General features: G+C 43.4%; 1 protein-coding gene across 1 annotated transcript; it reads right to left on the bottom strand.

Moving 5' to 3' along the window:
• Window positions 1-1,071: 1,071 nt before the first annotated feature.
• Window positions 1,072-18,845, bottom strand: LOC136375427 (protein spire homolog 1-like). Its single transcript, XM_066340947.1, has 16 exons — window positions 18,400-18,845; window positions 17,521-17,552; window positions 16,928-17,092; window positions 15,897-16,022; window positions 15,544-15,609; window positions 12,449-12,610; window positions 10,182-10,250; window positions 9,608-9,734; window positions 9,037-9,161; window positions 7,317-7,392; window positions 6,619-6,770; window positions 5,410-5,535; window positions 4,054-4,118; window positions 3,196-3,223; window positions 2,641-2,783; window positions 1,072-1,486 (listed from the first exon to the last, which is right to left on the bottom strand). Exons 1-16 carry the CDS (start codon window positions 18,638-18,640, stop codon window positions 1,315-1,317), a joined length of 1,875 nt encoding a protein of 624 aa, XP_066197044.1. The 5' UTR covers window positions 18,641-18,845; the 3' UTR covers window positions 1,072-1,314.
• Between the last annotated feature and the right edge of the window lie 395 nt (window positions 18,846-19,240).

Genomic DNA, 19,240 nt, shown 5'->3' with positions numbered 1-19,240 from the left:
TGCCATTCCCTGGAGCCTGCAAGGAGCCCACCTGCCCGATAAGGATGTACCTCCCAGCAGCAGCAGCCATTGGCACAGACAGGAGGGGACCTGGGCAGGCAGGCTGCACCTCTCCTAATTGACTGAAGGACAAGGAACACTTGAACTTGCTCCAAAAGGAAGCTCAAGCTCCAAGCTTCCCCACATTCATTTACTTGCAGAGCTTGCCCAAACCTGCAAGTAGGCATCAGCTTGCAGACAGGCAGCTGGGAGGAAGCAGAGTCAGGCCAGTGCAAGTCAGCTGGAGGTATTGACCCTTCTGGCAGTTTGGATGCAGACCTTGGGCTCAGCTTAAACATGTCTTTCTTCCCTTCTCCTCAATCTAGAACTGGCCCTTCCCAGACATTTTCTTCAGCATGACTCATTCCATCTGCAAGTCCATTCAACACTGTCTATCCAGGCCCTGCAAAACTTGCCAAGGCAAATTCCATCAGGCCCCACATCCCTTCCATACAGACAATTGCCAGGGATAAATGAAGATACTATCCAATATCTCAATTTTTTGTTTTAAACACACACAAAAAAAATCTATGTTTAAAAAAATCTATGGAATATTGCAATAGTCCAGTGTATTCCAGGGCAAAAGTTCAAGGCCAAGACAATGAGCAAGAATCTCTCAAAAACAACTCTCTGCCCTTCAGGTGATGGCAGCATTGAGAGGTACTTCTGTGAGATGCACAGAAAGCTCTGGTGCCAAAGCATGATAGCGCACAGAAAAAAATCAAAACAAGCTTCCTAAATCAAATCTGCTTTCTAATGCAAGCAGAGAGAGCAGCTATCACTTCCATTTTACATGCATCAAAGCCATGAGCTTTAAGTGCTATGAGTAGTCAGGAAGGAGTGTTTGCAAAATGCAGAGTGATATGATCACATCACTGAGAGCTCCATTTTCCAAACCTCACACAGGGGTTTTTGGTTAAAAGTTTCCCTGTGCTCAGTACATTGGATGAAGTCTGCTCAGCAATGAATACAAAAAGTGCCATGGAACAATTGACAGTTGCAGGTGCAAAAATAGAAATGCTAGAGGCGTGATAGTGCTTCAACATTTATTTTCTCCAAGACACATAAAAAGAATTAAAACAGTTCTAAAACCCACAAAGCTTTAGAATACTTCACAATACAGAAATGCTAACTGTGCTTCCTGCTTAGACTAACCAGCAGGGAGGTCTTTCTTTCAGGCCTTTATGTCACAGTAGGTGCATAAAGCTGTTTCATTTATTTCAGGTACATAACAAGTGACAGGAGAAGTATATGGTAGAATCATTCCAGTTTGGTTCAAGCCCAGGAAATTCTCCTAAGGGGGATGCTGTGCTGTTGACTGGAAGCCACATTCAACAGGTATTGCTCACACCACGTACAGATGTCTGCAGTCAGCCAGTGTGCCATGGTCCCTGTGTAACAGCACAGGGGCTGGGCTAGGCCACAGGGCTCCAAAACAACGGGTACACTGGATGGGCAGAGAGAAAAATAAAAGCAGGAAAGCTGACCCAGGTTTCTGTTAGAGGGCACGGTGCTCTTCCACCCTTCTCCCAGGCTGCTAAGTGATTTAGCCAAATGCATAAGTTCAAAAGAGACATCAGCACCACTTAGGAAGGTTAAAAAGCACCAGAACAGCTTCATTTACTGACACCTCTCTATTGACTGTATATCAGCCAAAGGGCAAATGGATATCTTTGTCTGGTCCAAGGCTATGGCTGCATCCTCATACTGCAGGATTTTTTTTTTTTTTTTTGGCTGTCCTGCAGTATGACAGTAATGCCGTCTCTCAGGCCTCTTCTGCAGCACTTGCATTACAACACAGACCAAACCACTGCCTGCTCCGTGCAGTTAACTTCAGTAATGAACACTACTCCTGATTCTTGGCAACTGAAGTACCAACCTTAGAACTAGAAACTACTGTGTCTTTATTCTGGCTACATTAAAGAATGGTTTCACAGAAAGAAGAAGGTACCAGTTTGCCCAGTAGAAGATTTAACTGCCTTGGAAAGAAGAGAACATAAAGAAGAGATAATGTATGTTTTCATTCCTCTATATTGCACTTATATGCATGTTAATCTGTCTTTTTCACCCAGAACTGTCAAAAGCTCTTTTTGGAATAATTCATTTTCAGGGGACAAAAAAGGGAAGGGTATGTGTGTGGAGGGACTGAGAAACCATTTGTGGCATGACATACACCTGAGCCACAATTAGAATATTTCATGTCTAGGCAGAAAGGGGCTACTCCTGGGGGGGTTGCAGTGACAGACCACCAGATGTGGGGGATAGAGTGTGACGGGCTCTGGAAATTCTCATACTACAAAGCTATTGCAAGGAACCTTCTATGTCGGGGCTAATATGGACACTTCTTAATCCATGTCACTAACCTGATAGTTAAAACAGAAAATGCAGAAAATTACACTTCCTCTCTTTGGGTCGTCTAAAATCCACAATACTTCCAGAGAACTGTGGACTAGTTAGACCAGTGGATAAAATCAGTCATTCACCAGAACATGCAGCTGACCAGCCCAGTATTACATACTGCTGTCTGTGTGTTTGTAGCTTTGCATAAGTAACTGGTGACATCTTTCAAGGTGAAAATAGAACCACCCTGTCCCAGCTTACCCAAAATACTGCTGGTGCTCTATTTCATGTAGCAACTCGGAGCTCTTCTGCTCTTGAGTAGCTGGATCCTCCTCTCTGGAGAGTCTCAAAAATTTTAGGAATTGAAGTGGGAGATGTACACATGTTCTGAAGGGCATGGACATCTAGACATGGAATCACATCACAAGTCACCTGAGTTCTCAGGGAAACACATCCTCCTTCTTAACAGGACAATTTGCATGCCATCCAATTGATTTATTGGTGCACTTAAAAGGTAGACATTAGTGCAGTGAACTTCTGACCCTTGTATAAATAGAGCCCAGTGTAATCCCAACCACTTTACACAAGATGAAAGAAAGAAGAACCAAAGTTGTTTCAGCTGAGTACAAGAGATATCTGTGTCACCCTGGCTACTTTTACACCTCATACTATTCCGTCTTCTACTTTCTTCGAAACAAGCTAGAGGGTGGATTTGAGGTATCAGTGGAATGAAGGAAACCTTCTTATGACTAGATGAGGAGGAGGGAAATCAGAAAATGTAAAAATCCCACATGCTGTTGTAAAGACTAGACTTGCCTTAATGCAGCAATCACAGCAGACAACCCTGAAAGAGAAGTCTCCAGCATTATCATTTGAGTAAAGCTCAGCAGATACCAATATTGCAGCTACAGAGGACATTCCCAAGTCTGAATTCATGATTGTGGTAGAATCACTTGATGGCAAAGTGAGCAAGCTGAGAATTCCACTATTCAGTTTGTCAGCCTTCCTATTTCTGGTAGTTTAAATCATCTGAAATGTGTCAACATCTATAGCTTCAAGGCTTTATCTGCAAATGCTCACTACACTTCACCCAACACTACCATCAGACAGTTGCTCAATTTCCAGTGGCTGTTGACCTGCTGCTTATAATCAGTTCAGTGCTTCACAACTGCTTCAAATAGATTTGAGACTTAATGAGCCTGAAGTTCCTCTCTCACTCTCCCATGAACAGAAAGCCTCTGACAAATAAGTGGATACAATATGCTCCTTTCCCAGTCACAAGGTCTGAAGTTTTCTTTTTCAGTCCTCAACAGAAGATTCTGGTGTAGACCATCTCCCAGAACCTGTTCAAGCCCTTGGCTGAAGTTAGAGCAAAACTTCAGAGCAAAACACAGAGGGTGTTCTCAGAGAAGCCAGTTTAATACTGGCACAGGAAATTCGGCTATTGTTTTGACTAAAAACTAAGAGTTAAAACTGAGATTCTACTTCAGAGACAAGATTTTCTACATCCTTCCCAGCTGTAGACACTCCAGCCTGGCTTGTGCAGTAAGGCAAAGCTGAAGGGCTCAGCAACCTGTTTCTATCCAGTACTACAATGAATGAATATTGAAAATTCTCAGCACTGTTCTTTCACTCTTTTCTCTCTCCTCATTCAGTCCTTTTGTACCAGCTCACCTGCTGCAGAGGTAACAGTTGTAAGGCCACTTAAGAAACATCTGCTTATAGCAGCTGAAACATATCTGTGGAAAGGAAAGTTATTTTTGAATGCAAATGGGAAACATCTTTGTACCAACAGTATCCACTGCTTGCCAAAGAGCAAGCACGCAAACAAACTTTCTAAAGGCTTTAGATACATATACAATAACAGAGATACAATAAAGGATAGCAAAGACACCGGAATTAAAAGCTAAAAAGGCAAAAAAAAAAAATCTTACTTGTAGGCTAGTGTTTTTATAATGCAGAGGTTTGGGGCAGCTGCCAGACAACAGGAGTTTAAAAAAAGGCTCTTTAGCAAACAATAGCTGTATTGTGCAAGAATGTAACAGTAGCTAGTTTAGAGAGAGAGAGAGAAGAGAGACATTCTTTGAGGTAGACTGCAGCAATCCCAAAGAGATTAAATCAGGGCAAATTTGAATTCAATCTTGAAGCAAAAAATGAGTCATAAGGAAGCTGATGAGTCGCTTGAACTTTATAAAAAAGAGCGCATTCATACACAGCTGGCAGTCAGAAGTGATATTATCTTAAGAAGTACTTGAGAAAGCTAAAAAAACAGCAGTGGGTAAGGAAGCCATTTTAGAATAGCCATAGAGCAGGCATGTTAAAGCAGGGTCAGTAAGGTGAGAAGTAAACAAGGATTCAGTCTTAGGAGCATCAGGTAGCCTGTGGAAGTAGCATGGCTCTGCTAGTAGAACCTTTGACTCTGTCCGTACTGCTAAATAAACGAGGGCAAAAAAAAATTACTCAAAAGCCAAGAAGCACAGACTTCCTCACATCTGTGCTGCAAAGGGCCTGTACTCAGGACATCTGCTCTGGAGGACTGGTTGCCACACCCCCTCTAAAGGAGATTCAGGGATAAGCCAGAAATGGAGAAATGCCCTGAGCTACACAGCTCCTTCCCTGTCCCCACCTTCACTTGGCAAGGTGGTTTGAGTCAGAACAACTCAGGTGGGGGACCCTGAGTCAAGTGCCTTTTTTTCACTGTTTTGCAGTACCAGATCCCAACTATTTACTTTGGGATTTCAGAGCTGACCAATGGTCACAGCAGTCAGCTCTCCTTGCATAGAAATCAGACAAGAAGCAACAAGCAAAGGCTGGGCTACTTTCTAGGCAACTTACACAGCTTAAGATAGAATAGAAGCCATCATGGCACAAATACTAAAAAAATTTTCCAGCCTAGGGCCAAATTCAGATCAGCTGTTATGAACAGGATAAGTTGAGGCAGAGGGTGCCTCTGCAGTTCAGCACTGAGGGCCACGAAACCAGCCAGCTTTTGAAAAGGCAAGGGCAGCATGAAGTGAAGGAGAAACATACCTTTGCTCTTGGAAAGACACCATCACTAACTCCTTGGAAGAGGCCTTGCCCTTCCTGCACCACCATTGCATATCTGGTTCCAATCAGCTCAGCAATGGTTGGGCACTTGGTAGGAAAGGGAGAGTCCTATTAAAAGACAGAAATTAAACATCAGATCAAGTTGAAGAAAGCAGCTGTTTGGGGAGGTCATCTCAAAACTGGGTCCCAAAGGATCAGGAGCATTCTTCTCCAAAACCCCTTTTTGCTTGTAATGGGGAGTATCAGGTGACTCTTTGACAATACCAGCAGAGAAACTGCTACAGGCAGGTGAGTGCTTGTTACAGTTTTCAAGCAGATTCCTTTGAGACATTTTACCCTTTGGAACAGGAGCCACCCTGGCCTCTCCTGGATACAAAATTCCTTTCCACAGCACAACAATCTCTTGCCCTTCTCTTTCCCAAGACCTACTGGCCGCATACAAACAGAAGCTGTGGTGTCATGGTCAGCCAGGAGAGACAACTGTGCTTTAATCCCTGACACACCTGCATCCCCCACCACACTGCTGAACAAAGAGGCATCAGAGAGGTCAGTTAGAGACTTGCCAAGGTGGGGCAAGGAGGGATGCAGAAGGAAAGAAAGAGACAAGGGCACAACACAGCTTGTCAAGGCAGAACAGGGTGAGGCCATAATCCAGAGGGTTGCATAGAAGCACACAGACCCCAGTATTTCTCCCACAACCATCATTCAGAGCCTGATAACTTCAGTTCTACATATATTACACATTTAAAAGTCACTGATGCTATGCTATCCACATTTTCTTAACTACCCATTGCCTTTTACTGCAGCTTAAAAGATACTTGTGAGCATATCAGACTCTAAAGAGAAGGAAGGGACAAGAAGAAAGCAGGATAGTTCCACTCTCAATTACAGTCTGCTTGAGGAAGCCTCGATGGACACTTTCAAATAATGTCATGGTATTTTTCTCTTCTTGTATGAGAAACAACTTTATTTCATATCATTCAAAGGGGGAAGCCATCACAAGGACACTACAGCATCCAGTCTTCTATAAAGATGCCTCCAAGGAGAGAGTAATATACCAACTTCAGATGGGTACACCATATGTCCCAAGACAAAAACCACAGAGCATGCTTACTGCCTTCATGAGGATCAAGGTGCAAGTCATGACCAGATGCATCAGACCAGGGTTGCTTGCTGACATGTTGGACTTACAAGTTCCTTGCTTTGAAGGCCTCTCTCTAGAGATTCGGACCTTCCTCTGTAAGGACGCAGCTGCTGTTGACCAGTGCTCCAGAAACACCCATGCTTAATATCTCCTGGTGTGCGTGCACTCATGGGAGGAGACGTGCAATTTGCAGTGAGACCTGGATAGGAAGAGAAAGCTTTAGGGTGTAGAAAACCCACTGTCAGTTTCTAAATGGTCACCCTGAAAGCTGGACACTCAAGAGCACTACATTGCCTTCTGAAGGTAGCAAGGCTTACATCTCTCCTCCCCCGCAACCCAGCTGCTCAGATCACAAAAAAAGCAGAGGTTACAGTAATTATGCTTGTCAGTAGGCACTGATGAGGCTTCATTAGCACCACTTAGTTTAATAAAATGAAATGCTGCACTTTCTACTTGAATATTCAAACCACTCATTTAGTTTTTACTGGAAATTTCAGTCGGGCCTTTGGGAACATGCAATCATTGTTTTGAAGCTGCAAGAGCCAAGCTTCAGTCAATTGCAGAGAAATGATTTTCTGTGGGCACCTCCCCAGACTCTTTATTTAGTATTGGAACTTCTCTTGTGAAGTATCTTCAGGTGACTAAAGAAGTGTACATTGAGGCCAGCCCAAGGGTTTGGGAGCCCATCAGGACACTGGCTGTACTTTGTCACTTGGTTTAGATGTGCAGCCAGAAGTGCACTGACCTGTGCTGATGCAGGACACTCCTGGTGGCCTGGTGGGGGGAAGGCAGGTGCTGGCATGCAGCTTGGGAGTGGTTTCCTGTGGACCACAGGACAGGATGTTCATAACCTGCATGTAAGAGACACCAAGGCCACTTCATCACAAGTACTGCTGCCTAACAATATCTAGGACATCCACAACTCATCAGAAATGTTCAAGGCTCAGCCAGAAGTGCAGCAGAGAGAAAAAGCAATGGAGTTTATTTAAAAACTTTTGATTTCTTCTTGGAATATGAAGTTAATTCCCCATGCACTCCACAGCTAGGAAATTCCAGCCAAGTTAGTGAAGTTTCCAATTCACCTGTTCTCTCTCTTGCCCAAGTCCAACAGTGGATACTAGTAATAAAGTTTCATCTGTTCAGAACCAACTTTTCAAAATGCTCCCCACACAACCCATGGAACGCATTGGAACCATTTTCTTGGCTCCAGCTCACATGTAGCAACACGGGAGAACAGTTCAAGAGACTGACTAACCCAACTCATTAACTCAACTCAAATCCAATGCTTTATCTCAACAGCATTGTTTCTACCTTGCCGAGAAAAGCAGAAAACAAACTTGATTATATCAGTCTCTATATGAAAGTCCTTCTAGTTTAGCAGTAATACATCAACCACAGGGTTCTCAAATGCTGAACATTCCTACAAGTTGCTATATTTGCCCCAGTCTGAGCTAAGTTTTTCTGCTTTTATAATCCATATCTGTTTTCCTCAGTTAGGCAACTGTCTTTCACACAGAAATATTTACAGAAAACAGATTCCTCTTTGTATGCCAGAGCATCTGTGCTAGACATGATGTGTTAGGGCTTAAGTTCTGTTCCACAGAATTTCGGAATATGCTCAGACTGAATCGCAGAACCAAGCAGTCAAGCTTTTCATGACAGAGCCAGGAATTAAAGAACCCAAAGACTGTGTGTTGTGGTTTACTGGAGAGCAGTGCTCCCAAAATAACTCCACAGACAGACAAGTGGGAATTCACCCATCAAGTTCCTTCCTCAAAAGACATCATTAAGTTTTCCTTCTGTGAGCTCACATAACACACGAAATCAAAGTATGTCAATACATCTAGCATGAAATGCCTTACTGTCAGGTAAGAGTGGGAATATTCTGGTCCATATTGCCAGGCTCCTATGCTATTATAACTTCTGCAGGATCCAGTTTTAAGAGACCAGAGCAGACTTCAGTTCTGTAGAATCACAGAGTACCTGAGTTGGGACCCACAAGGATCACCAAAGTTCAACACCTGCCCCTGCACAGGACCACCCCAAAAGTCACACCATGTGTCAGAGAGGACTGTCCAAATGCCTCTTGAGTTCTGTCAGGTTTGGTGCTGTGACCACTTTTCTGGGAAGACAGTTCCAGTGCTCAACCACCCTGCAGGTGAAAAACCTTTTCCTATAACTAACTTAAACCTCCCCTGACTCAGTGTCAGGCCATTCCCTTGGATGCTGTCATTGGTCAGAGAGGAGATCAGTACCTACAGGCTGCAGTCATGCCACAAACAGGAGTGTTTGAAGACGAAATGAGCTTCTGTAGAGGAAAGGAACTTCAGTGAACCCAGTAGCACCACACGTGTTCACTTTGCACCAGGATTTGTTCCTGCCCTTCCAGGCTATGTATATGCTCGCAGCTCTAATTTCTGAAGTATGAATGTCTCTCCATAGTCCTTTCTCCTAGAGTTCCTTACCTGAGCTCCTGCTCCCAGCTGCTTTGTTTTAGTGCTGGCAATTTTAAACTCAGTACTGGCATCTTGGAGATGTAAGGAATTGTTGCTTGGAGAGTTCAAGGCAGCATTTGATGCCACAAGCATTTCTGTTAGGGGAGAGGGAGAACAAAAAGCCCCATACTCAAGAGACAAAATGAGATAGAGCTGGGACAAGAAAATGACAAATGTGATACCCATACACTGGAATTTGAGATTCACCTAGGCTTTGTCCTGGTAGTTACATAATCTTTTAATCTTAGGTGATGGTCCTAATCCTGTAATCACACTTAGTGGACAGACAAATTTGAACATCCAAAAAAGGAAGGGCAAGTTGAAATATCTTTTGAGTCCTAATAATCCACAAACAGATTTTTTAGAAATAACTATTTTTATGCCATACCACCTCTATCAAAAATTTTTTTGTTCCTCCCTGCCCCTTACATTACAAATGTTATTGAGAAGATAAGTGGGCTTGCATTTCCAAGGCCATCTATTATTTTTAGCCAATGCTGACTTTGTTTGCTTGCTTTCTAGGTCACTCTGTAGCAGGTACCTTTGGGCCTGCTCCTCTTTTCCTGTGTTGCTGCCCGAAGCTTCGGTGGTTGCTTTATTTCTGCCATGAGCTGTTCATGCCACCTGGGCTCCTGTGGCACACACTGTTTCAGCTTCACCTTCAACATCTGCAGGCAAAGCACAGCAGCATTGGACAGAGCAAGGAGAGCAGTGGTGACAGAACAACTGCATCAGCAATGGCACTGTTTTACAAGTGCTTGTCACCCAAGAGGGCACTGGGCCTTGCACATGAGACAGCCTTCAGCACTATGCACAGTAAAATACTTCAGTGACTCTCAAATTTGAAATCAAGAACTCCAGGAGCTCTTTACAAGACCATGAAACGTTGCAAATTAAGGAAGCAGTGGAGGATGTAGGAAGATCATCTTTCTTCTACAAAGATGTCAACTCCCATTTTTCTAGTACCATGTCTGGCAGGAGGGTCTAATCAAAAGTTAAGTATGGTTAATATAAACCAGTAGCTAAAGTATTTGATTTATATTCCTTCAAAATGTCCTGTTACCTCCAGAATTACCTTGTTTTGCTACCATCAGATGCAGCACCAGGTCACCTACCTGCTTTAGATGAGGCTTGAGAGCAGCTACATCAACTGTAGGGGCCCTGTGCTTTTGCTGGAGGGTCACCTGAAAGAGCAGAACTGATGCTTAAGAAATCTCTGCTCCTTGTGCACTCTGCCATTCAGTGGCACAGTGAATGATACAGGTCAGGATTTGGGAACAGGGGAGATGGGGAAGGCATTAAAGAACAAAACAAAAAAGTCCCAAACAAACACCCCCCCCCCAGACAAACAAACAAAAAACCCACCTCAAAACCCCACAAAACAAACAAACAACAGCCCCCTCCTCCACTCCCCCTACCAAAACAAGGAGTTGGGAATTGTAGAATAATGACGTTTCCTTATTTGGGGTTTTGGAAGGGAAAGATTTGCCCGTGGCAAACCAGAAGCAATCAGAAGTACTGCACAGCCCTTGGAGGCTTGCACAAGGAGCAGAAAGCCTTCTAGCCCCAACAGCTCATGAACTGCTCTGAGAAGCAGCTAGAAAACACTGTACTCAGATATTAATGTCAGGAGTGATCCCAACAAGCACCATGGTCACATCATATTCATCAGCAAAAGCTCAGCTCCAGGGAGGAGAGCAATTGAACGGGTTAACAAGACTGTGACAAGAACTATTGCAGCTGTATGCCTAAGCCAGAGTCCCAGAGACTGGCTTACAGCCCAACATGAACTAGGAACAATAGCAAGATAGAATTGCAGGGTAGATATTAATGTGAAGCATCAAGCCCTGTGCTTGCTGCATCGGGGAGAACTGACAAAGTCAATTGCACATGCACATCTTCAGCTGCCTTGTTCACTTATTCCTATTTTGAGGCTATGCCATGTAATGTCACTTGTGTATACAACTTCAGGACACGCGGGAGTGCAGGTAGAACAACACTACAGCTCCCCACACTAGCTGTGCCTTCATTCATTTGCAAATTAGACCACTGTTTGCTAGAGAAGCTTTAAAATAGCTTTGCAGATGGGGAAATCCTAGTTTAAGAGCCTTCACAAAGACCTGAGCAGTAGCACTCTGCTTTCTTTCAGCATTTCTGTCTACTACTCTTCAAACATGTTTGTGCTTCTCGTGGACCAAAGAAAAAGTTACCAAAAAGAAAAGAAGCAAGGAAAGAAAAAAAAAAAAAAAAACAAACCCAGAAAAAACCCAAGAGGCAGATCATCCTGCCACCTTGAGTTACAGTTCCGTACTGCACAGTACATTGATACACAGTACATTGCAAGGAATACAAGTTAATTATGATGCACTGTCTCCTTACCAATGCTATTAATTTACATATCCATCAAGATACCATCTCCAAACACATGACATAGCATTACCTGGAGGCTGGAGCCACACTCAAGCCAAGCAAGAGCTGGGATTTTATAGTGGTGCATGGTTTATCTGAAGCTTTTAAACCTGCTACACTCTAGCAGCACCAACAAAGAGGAAAAAAAAGCTGATGTCTAGTGCACTATGCAAAGTTTTCACTTTTTTAATACCTCTCCTTATTACAAGAAGAGTTGTGTTTGATCTTCTGCCAAGACATCTTTTGCAAAGCATGCTAATGCCATAAGGCCTTGTGCCAATGTTTTAGATCTGCTCATCATTCCCAGCTCAAGCTGCAGCAAGCAAAGGGCATCACAAGCCTTTAGAGACACCCCAGACATTTTTGTATATGGTCATCTTCACCAACCAAGTGGTGAAGGTGGAAGTCTCTGCCCTTCCCTGCGAGGGGCCCAACATTTTTTACCCTGACTAAATTTCTGCAGCGGCTGAGTACACTACCCAGAGGCCTCTGCCTGAGGCTGAGCAGAGAACTGTCTCAAAAGTGCTTTTGCACTTGCATACACACCAAAGCACCTGGGAAGGTAAAGGAACAAGTAAAAGATGCCAGGCACGGCTCAGCTCAAGGAGCCTGGAAGGACACAAGTGTCCAAGGAAAGCACGAGGAAGCAAGAATGTGTTCCATGAAACTGCTGTGTGCAGGGCAGAATAACTGCAGCAGGGAAGCAAGTGGCTGACTCTGGAGGGAGAACAGGTTTGCTTCGGCGATTCATGAACCTGTGGCTACTTCTGACTTAAAAAGTTACTGGAAATTAAGTACTTGGGTGGAGAAAGAGGGTGATCTAATGTTGAGCTGCAGCTGAAAAGGAGCACTTCTGGACTTCGATGTACCTTCGAAAAAGACACACCTTTGGAGAAGAGGTCTCAACACATACCGCTCAGAAATGAAGTAGAGCCAATGTTTCCAAAGTTGTCTGTTGACTCCAGTCACTCACCTTCCTCAGGGTGTACCTCTTGTGCTGAATGTCATCCAAAAGGATCTCATGGGGAGAGCGAATCTGTTCCTTTAGGGACACCAGACGCCGCGGTCGCTCAGCGGCCTTGCGCAGCCTCACACCCATCTGCAGCTCACAGATGACATCGGGCCACGGGGATACCTTGGAGAAACCAACCAGGGACAAGTCAGCAGCTGGCTGGAACTCATAGAGCAGCATCCCCTCCCTCCATGTAGCAGGGCACACTTAGCAGCTGAAGTCATTCAGAAACACAGAATTGTGTCCTTAACACGCCCTTCTACTCGCTTCCAGATCAGAGTGCAGTACCAAAGCAGAGAATTGCTTTTCTTTCTAGAAGTTAATTTACAACAGGAAAGCTCATAGCTGGCTCACCAGGCTTTTTCTTGAAATTTGTCATTAACTTTATGGATGCACTTCAGCAAAATACAGCTTGTGCTGTCAGGTAAATAAATAGACCCATTCTTTTTCTGAAAATGCTCCAGGTGCCAGAGTGTTTTCGTATTACTAGATCCTAGGAAACACTGGGAATGAAATCCCAAATCTTACCATTAAAACCCTCCAAACTTTCAGAAAACCAAGGGTTGAAATGTCCAGAAACAAAAGAGGAAGACAAGTAGACAAGGGATCTCATACTTAACCGCAGTGTAGGTTAGCAGTCTCAGCCTAGAGACACAAGCTAAACACCCTGACATCTCCTCATCCTGTTTCTGTATTAGTATCTGAGGATGTTCAGGCATGCAGTATAACCCAATAAAAGTTAAAGATAGGCAAAAAAGTAATCAACTCAAGAGCATGTTTAAACAACATTTTAATGGAAGTGCTAAATCAACAGCTTATCTGGATCCCAGTGGCAAATCGACTAAGAATAAGTCATTGTATTATAAACAGTGAAAGGGAAGCAAAACATTTTAGAAAACTGCCTCAGAACAGAGTGTCTGACTTTGGGCTTCTCTCTCTTTTCTACTTACAGCATGAAGCATCTTCTCTCTACTTATCCCTTCAGATATCTTGGTATAATACCAGAAGAGTCTAATGCAAGCTCTGACTGATGGCTGCCTTCAAGAAGACAGATATTTTTGTTGGACTGTTTTAGCCTGCATTTGGTAGTCATACCTCAACTCCAGAAAACTAGAATTCAAAGAATGACCAAACAGTTGCCATACCTCCTAGGCTACATTCAATACTGTGTGGAAGAACACACAAAAGTCTCTGGCCCAGCTCATCAGTACTAGAGACTTTTGAAATAGCTTATCGCAAGACATTTGCACTTTAGAGTTGTATTTCACATAGTGACTGAACTTGACTGAGAGACATGACCTGAAGAGAGACTTCTGTACTGTGATATTGCCACATTAGTATGGGGACAAAAATTGCCTTCAGCTGAGCACTTCAGAGCAACTTACACACCCAAAACATTTTTCTGATGTTGGTGACATCATTATCACTCATGCTTTCATTTCCTACTGACTGAATCACTGCAATTATTCTATTTTTGCCATCCCATGTATTGTCAAAAGCCACCTAAACTTTCCATAACCTATGCAGTACAACACAAAATGCTACAACACTCTAAACCCATTACCTTTGAGTAACCCATTGAGCTCAACAGATGAGTGCTCAACAGATGAGTGCTAAGACAGCTGTGTTTCTAACAGGTCTCACTGCTTAGATTTCAAGGTGAACATCAACTTGGGACATGTACAGATAAGCTCTGCTGAAACTGTACAACATTGCACACTGTCAGGCTGTGGTTTGCATTTCTGAAGATCTGTTTTGCATCAGCTGACATGAAAAAGTGTGGTCCATAAAGCACCTTACCTGCTTACCACCACTCGAGACATCAGCTCTAAGCTGTGGGATCCCAGAGAAACTGGCATCCTGGTTATTTTAAACTCAAGAGATTGTCAGAGCAATGCAATCAACTGGTGCTTAGGGACTTGGAAACTAGAGGCAGAGGATTTGCAACAGACATCCAGCTTTTGGAATCCATGCCTCCTGAAGGAGCAGAGGCCAAATACTCTGGCCTTCAGGCCACACGGCAAAGGCCATGTATTTATTCATGTATTCCCCGCAGGAAAGAGCTACAGCAGTTGATGAGTTTGTGGTTTGAGATAGCTTGCCAGTTTATTTTAATAGATCACAAAATTGAGAATATGCCCAAACAGACATTTCACAAACATTTTCATACGAATAGTTTGAGCATGCTTCAAAGCAAGTGCTATTTAGACAAAGGGAGCGAGTCCACAAGTCTCTCAGGGCTTGCTGTTTGTCTCCACAGACTCCAGACTACAGAGCATTTGTTTATGCTGGGCAGAGCTCCAGCCTGAAGAGCTATTTGTTTCTGATTGAGCCCTGACTGTGTAGGGCCTTGGAAAAAGCACAGTAAGTTGCTTCCCCTGCCCCAAACACACAGTCCAACATCTATGGAAGCACAGAAGGCACATGGAGGCACAAGAAAGGCAGTGCACAGAAGGCAGGAGTGACATCTCCTCACCCTTCTTCACTCCTCTGTTTGAGCTGCTGGAGCTGCACAACTCCAAAGATGGACAGTGCTACTGGCCTTCTGTCCCTGACAGTTGTGACCAACAGAGATCCTACATAATAAGAGTGAACCAGTCCACCCCAGGACTACCAACAGCAGAAGAGTTTTCCAGAAGTTTTCAGTCCAGCTACAAGAAAGGAACAGATGGCTTTTGGCAGGTGTCAGTTCCTGCCAAGAGCTGGAATTTGGGGCTCATTTGTGGGAAGAAACAGCCTGTGTAACTACTTGTGGGCATTTACTCCAAAGACTGCCTCCAACTTCAGTTTTAGAAGTGGTTTAAGTTGGACCACAAAGACAATCTTTGGGTAGAAGTCCACATGAGGTTGACATACGAAATAGTTTAACTTCAAGTTCACTCCCCAGCTTGTTTTGCAAACAAGTCTTTAACTACTCAGGCTCCTGAACAACCTTTAAAAGCAGTTTAATTTGTGTTCAAGCTCTATTTTTCATGGAAGAATCAATGGGAAGCCTCAGAGAGCCAATGTTGACCAAGAAACACAGTCCCCCATAGTAAAGAAAATATGTCTCTTACACCATGGGGTTTCTTCTTTTGAATGGGATTTTCCACCCAATCTTCCACATCCATTTTTCTCAGTCTCTGAGAAAAGCAAGCACATGAGGTCATCACTTTATACTCTTCAGTGATTTCCTATTAATCCAGCATAAATTACTAATGTTCATCTGAAAAGCCTAGAAGCTCCAAACACCTAAACTTTCAAATGCTACAATAAATAAAAATGGTCCAGAGACATCAGCTATTCACATTGTGAACACAGAACCTCATCCAGGCGCTCCACTTCTAGTGCAATGAGAAGGTTACTTTACAACTTGGTGAGTGTGTGAAGGTAGGGGGGAATAGCAGCTAATGAGCAATCTTAAACATACCTCTTTGGAGGTCTGGATGATGGTCACAAGCTTCTGAAGTTCCATATATTCAGTAAACAGACTTCTACAGGTCATTTCATAATGGCTGGTAGCCTCAGAAGGCCTAGACAAGTGCTCTTCGCAGGCCTGAAAGAAGTCCAGCTATTTAAAAAAGATCTTGAAATTAAAAAAAAAAAACACACACAAAAAACACAAAAAGCCCACCAAAAACAAACAATCAAAAAACCAAAAACAAAACAAAAAACAAAACAAAAAAACACAAAAAACAAACAAAAAACCCCAAACCAAACCAACAACAACAACAAAAAGAAAAAAAAAAACCACCACAAACATGGTAGGAGGGAATAAAGCAAGATTCTGTTTTCTCAATACATGGTTTAAAATTTTTTGTTCTCTCATGGCATCCTCACTGCCTCTTTTTATTTTTTTCCTATTGCAGATACAGAGGAACAAAGAAGGAAGATGTTCAATCTTTTATGTATGATAATGGAAGTAGCTGTGTAATTTGTATATCTTGTTTTCCATAAGGTGTGCTTTGAAACAAGCACTTGAAAGGGGAAGCCTCCAGTTTAAAGAATGACAACTCACAGCAGATGGAGTCACTTGCCCTGTTCTTTTTCCCCTGTCCTGACCAGACAGAGGGATGGAAGTTTCTCATACCTTTAAATTATGGCTGAGAGAAAAATATCAGTTTGAGTTGATACATTCAAATCCCAGCCTTTGCAGAAGCCAAATACCATGGAAAGAGAGTCCATAATGCTCTAGGTATTGAATTTGGACACTGTGTACAGAAGGATTATGCAGACACAGCTGTAGGAAAGCCATACTCAATCTTCCTTCTGAATTCCTTTCCATAGGCAAACATCTTAAATGGTTTTGCCTTTTCCCTCTGACAGGAAAGCCAATGCTCCCTCTCTGTCCTCCAGCAGCCCACCCAGCTTTTTCCCAGAAAGGTCTTGCCTCTTGGTCAACAGCACTGTTCCATCAACTCCTCTAAAGCTGCTGTATTTACTAAGGGGGAAGAAGGAAACCTTTATAACATCCTGCAGGGTGACTGGTGGTTTTGGTGCCTCATCATCCAGTTTCAACATAAGGCGCAGCAGTTTCTCCAGAGGGTCGCTCAGCTCTCGCTCCACTTGGCTGTCAATTCCCCAGTCCAGGGCTTCATAGATCACCACTCCCAAGCACTCCAACAGCTACAGACAGACACCAAGGAAGCAATGCAGCACAAAGCCTTGTGGAGAACATCACAGCTCTTACTTTCCAGCCATGTGTGTGCCCTCCTCTGCTCCTGAGGACTGAGCACATCTCTCAGGATGAGAAATACCCCCTATTTAAGCTGGTTTAAAGTTTTTAAATGGCCTTAACTGGCGCCCCTAAGATATCTGTTTTTAAGACAAGACTGTGGCCTATGCAATCTGTGCACATTGTTTCTCTGTCCCATTGTCTTAATTGAGTTCAGTCCAAGGATTTTGTTTCCTTTTCCACGTTCTAGGGGAGTCATCCTCTCAGGGCACAGTAAATTCAAGCACCTTGGTAGTTTCCCAAGACATCTGCATCTCCTGAGCAGACCTTCTACTACAACCGGATTGTATGTGCACACACAATGAAGGTAAAGGCTTACCTTGTCCTCTGACTGCTGAATGCTGCCAACATCTGAAATGGAAAAACGAGGGTCAGGAGAGAAAGACAACTGTACAGGCAATGATAAACAGCTTTTAGAACCCTTTCCAAGAGAGGGGAACAGAAAGCATGGTTTTTAATAAGGTAACTAACTCCTCTGACTAAAGTCAGTCCCACCTGGGGAAAGTAGGCCTGTATTTGGGGAGTCCTAGAAAACAATACAAGAGACTCATATTATTGTGAGCATTAGCCCAAAGTAACAGCAGCTGCATTTTGTTGTTTGCTAATCAGTATCCAACCTCCAGGGAGGCACAGGATCTTCATCTTTATTCTTTACTACCCACTCCAGAACCTAAAAAGTTAGCCTAACACTGACCTCTGCTGCAGCCCAACCCAGCCCTACAAAATACAGAGTTATTACCACTTGCTGGCTACATAGTGACCAAAAAAAAAAAAAAAAAAAAAAAAAAAAAAAAAGGGAAAGTACCAATTCATAAATCTGTGTGAGAGTTACCATAACAAAGGAACCATACACTGGAAGATGAACAGAGCAGTACATATAACAAAGCCTCAGACTATTTATTTCAAATAACGTAAGCGGTAGAAGGCTTTCATCACAGCTATTTCCTAGAACCAAATGACCCAATAGAACATTACTAGAGAAATTAGTAGGTCATGCATATGTATTATTGCTCATCTACAGTCTTCTGAAATGAAGTATAGGCAGGAGAATGGTTTCATGACAACACACACAGAAAAGAGAGGGGAAAAGAAAAACAAACAAAAACAAAACAAAACGGCAAGGGAAAAGAAATGCCTCTGACCTTGTCTTCACATTTCAGCCTGTTATGGGAATAACCTTGGTATCCTATGCTCTTACCAGACTTGTGGTAGACCTTGAAGGAAGCAGTACCATCAGCATGGATAAAGATGCTCCCAGTACCTTTTATGGACACAGAACAGGGTGGTGGGCACAGCCCCTGGGCCAACTGCTCTATTTTTCTGCAACACTGAAAGCAGAGAGCCCAGGCTTGCTCCTCACTTATCGGATGTTCAAAACACCCCAGAAAGTCAGTTAGAGAGACCTTTGTGATCCTCTGCTCACACCCTGGAGGCTCCATTTTTCCTTTCACCTCTAACCTCCACTCTTAGCCTAGGGAGCTTAAAACTTCCTTCTCCAGGCTGGGCAAGTGCTCACAGCAGCTTTATATCAGTTCAACCTCTTGGTTTGCTCTTATCTCTCTTCTCTACAGGTGCAACTACTGATGCCAATTTTTGCTCTGTCTTTTTAAAGGGACAGGAATTTATCTGTATTTGTATGGGATTTCTTAAAAGAATAGAGGAAGTGTAAAACAAAATGGAATCAAGAGAAGGTAAGAATGTACAAAAATTGTGCTCAATTTAACTCCTTTGTAACAAATACATTAAATTGCTCCAGTGTTTGCAAGTAGGAAGAGTACATTCAACTTCACGCAGGGAGGGAACGAGGCAGGAAATGTCTTGTACTTGAGGGAGGAAAACTGAGAACCCCACGAAAATCATTTTGATGGGAAACTATTCTAACAACGCTAATAAATGACATCGATCAACTCCATGGGGCACGTGCAGAGGCCTCCTGCCATGGCCAATTCCAGCAGCGGCGGGCTGTGAGCATGGAGCGGTGGGGATGGCCAGGTGGGGGTACCCACTGGGGAGTGCACAGCAAGGCTCTCCCTTGCTCA

This window comes from Sylvia atricapilla, chromosome 2, assembly GCF_009819655.1.
Source record: "Sylvia atricapilla isolate bSylAtr1 chromosome 2, bSylAtr1.pri, whole genome shotgun sequence".
In the NCBI taxonomy this organism is placed as follows: Eukaryota; Metazoa; Chordata; class Aves; order Passeriformes; family Sylviidae; genus Sylvia; species Sylvia atricapilla.
Note: the sequence above shows the minus strand (reverse complement) of the source record. Positions and strands in the feature narration are given on the sequence as shown.

Bases quoted from the DNA above. Each gene is read 5' to 3' on its own strand.
- LOC136375427 (XM_066340947.1), bottom strand. From the start codon at position 18,640: ATGGAGCCTCCAGGGTGTGAGCAGAGGATCACAAAGGTCTCTCTAACT. The intron at 9,735-10,181 runs GTAGGTGACCTG...CTTTGCCTGCAG, and splicing joins TCAAGCCTCATCTAAAGCAG to ATGTTGAAGGTGAAGCTGAA. The intron at 7,393-9,036 runs GTAAGGAACTCT...TGTGGTCCACAG, and splicing joins AGCTGGGAGCAGGAGCTCAG to GAAACCACTCCCAAGCTGCA.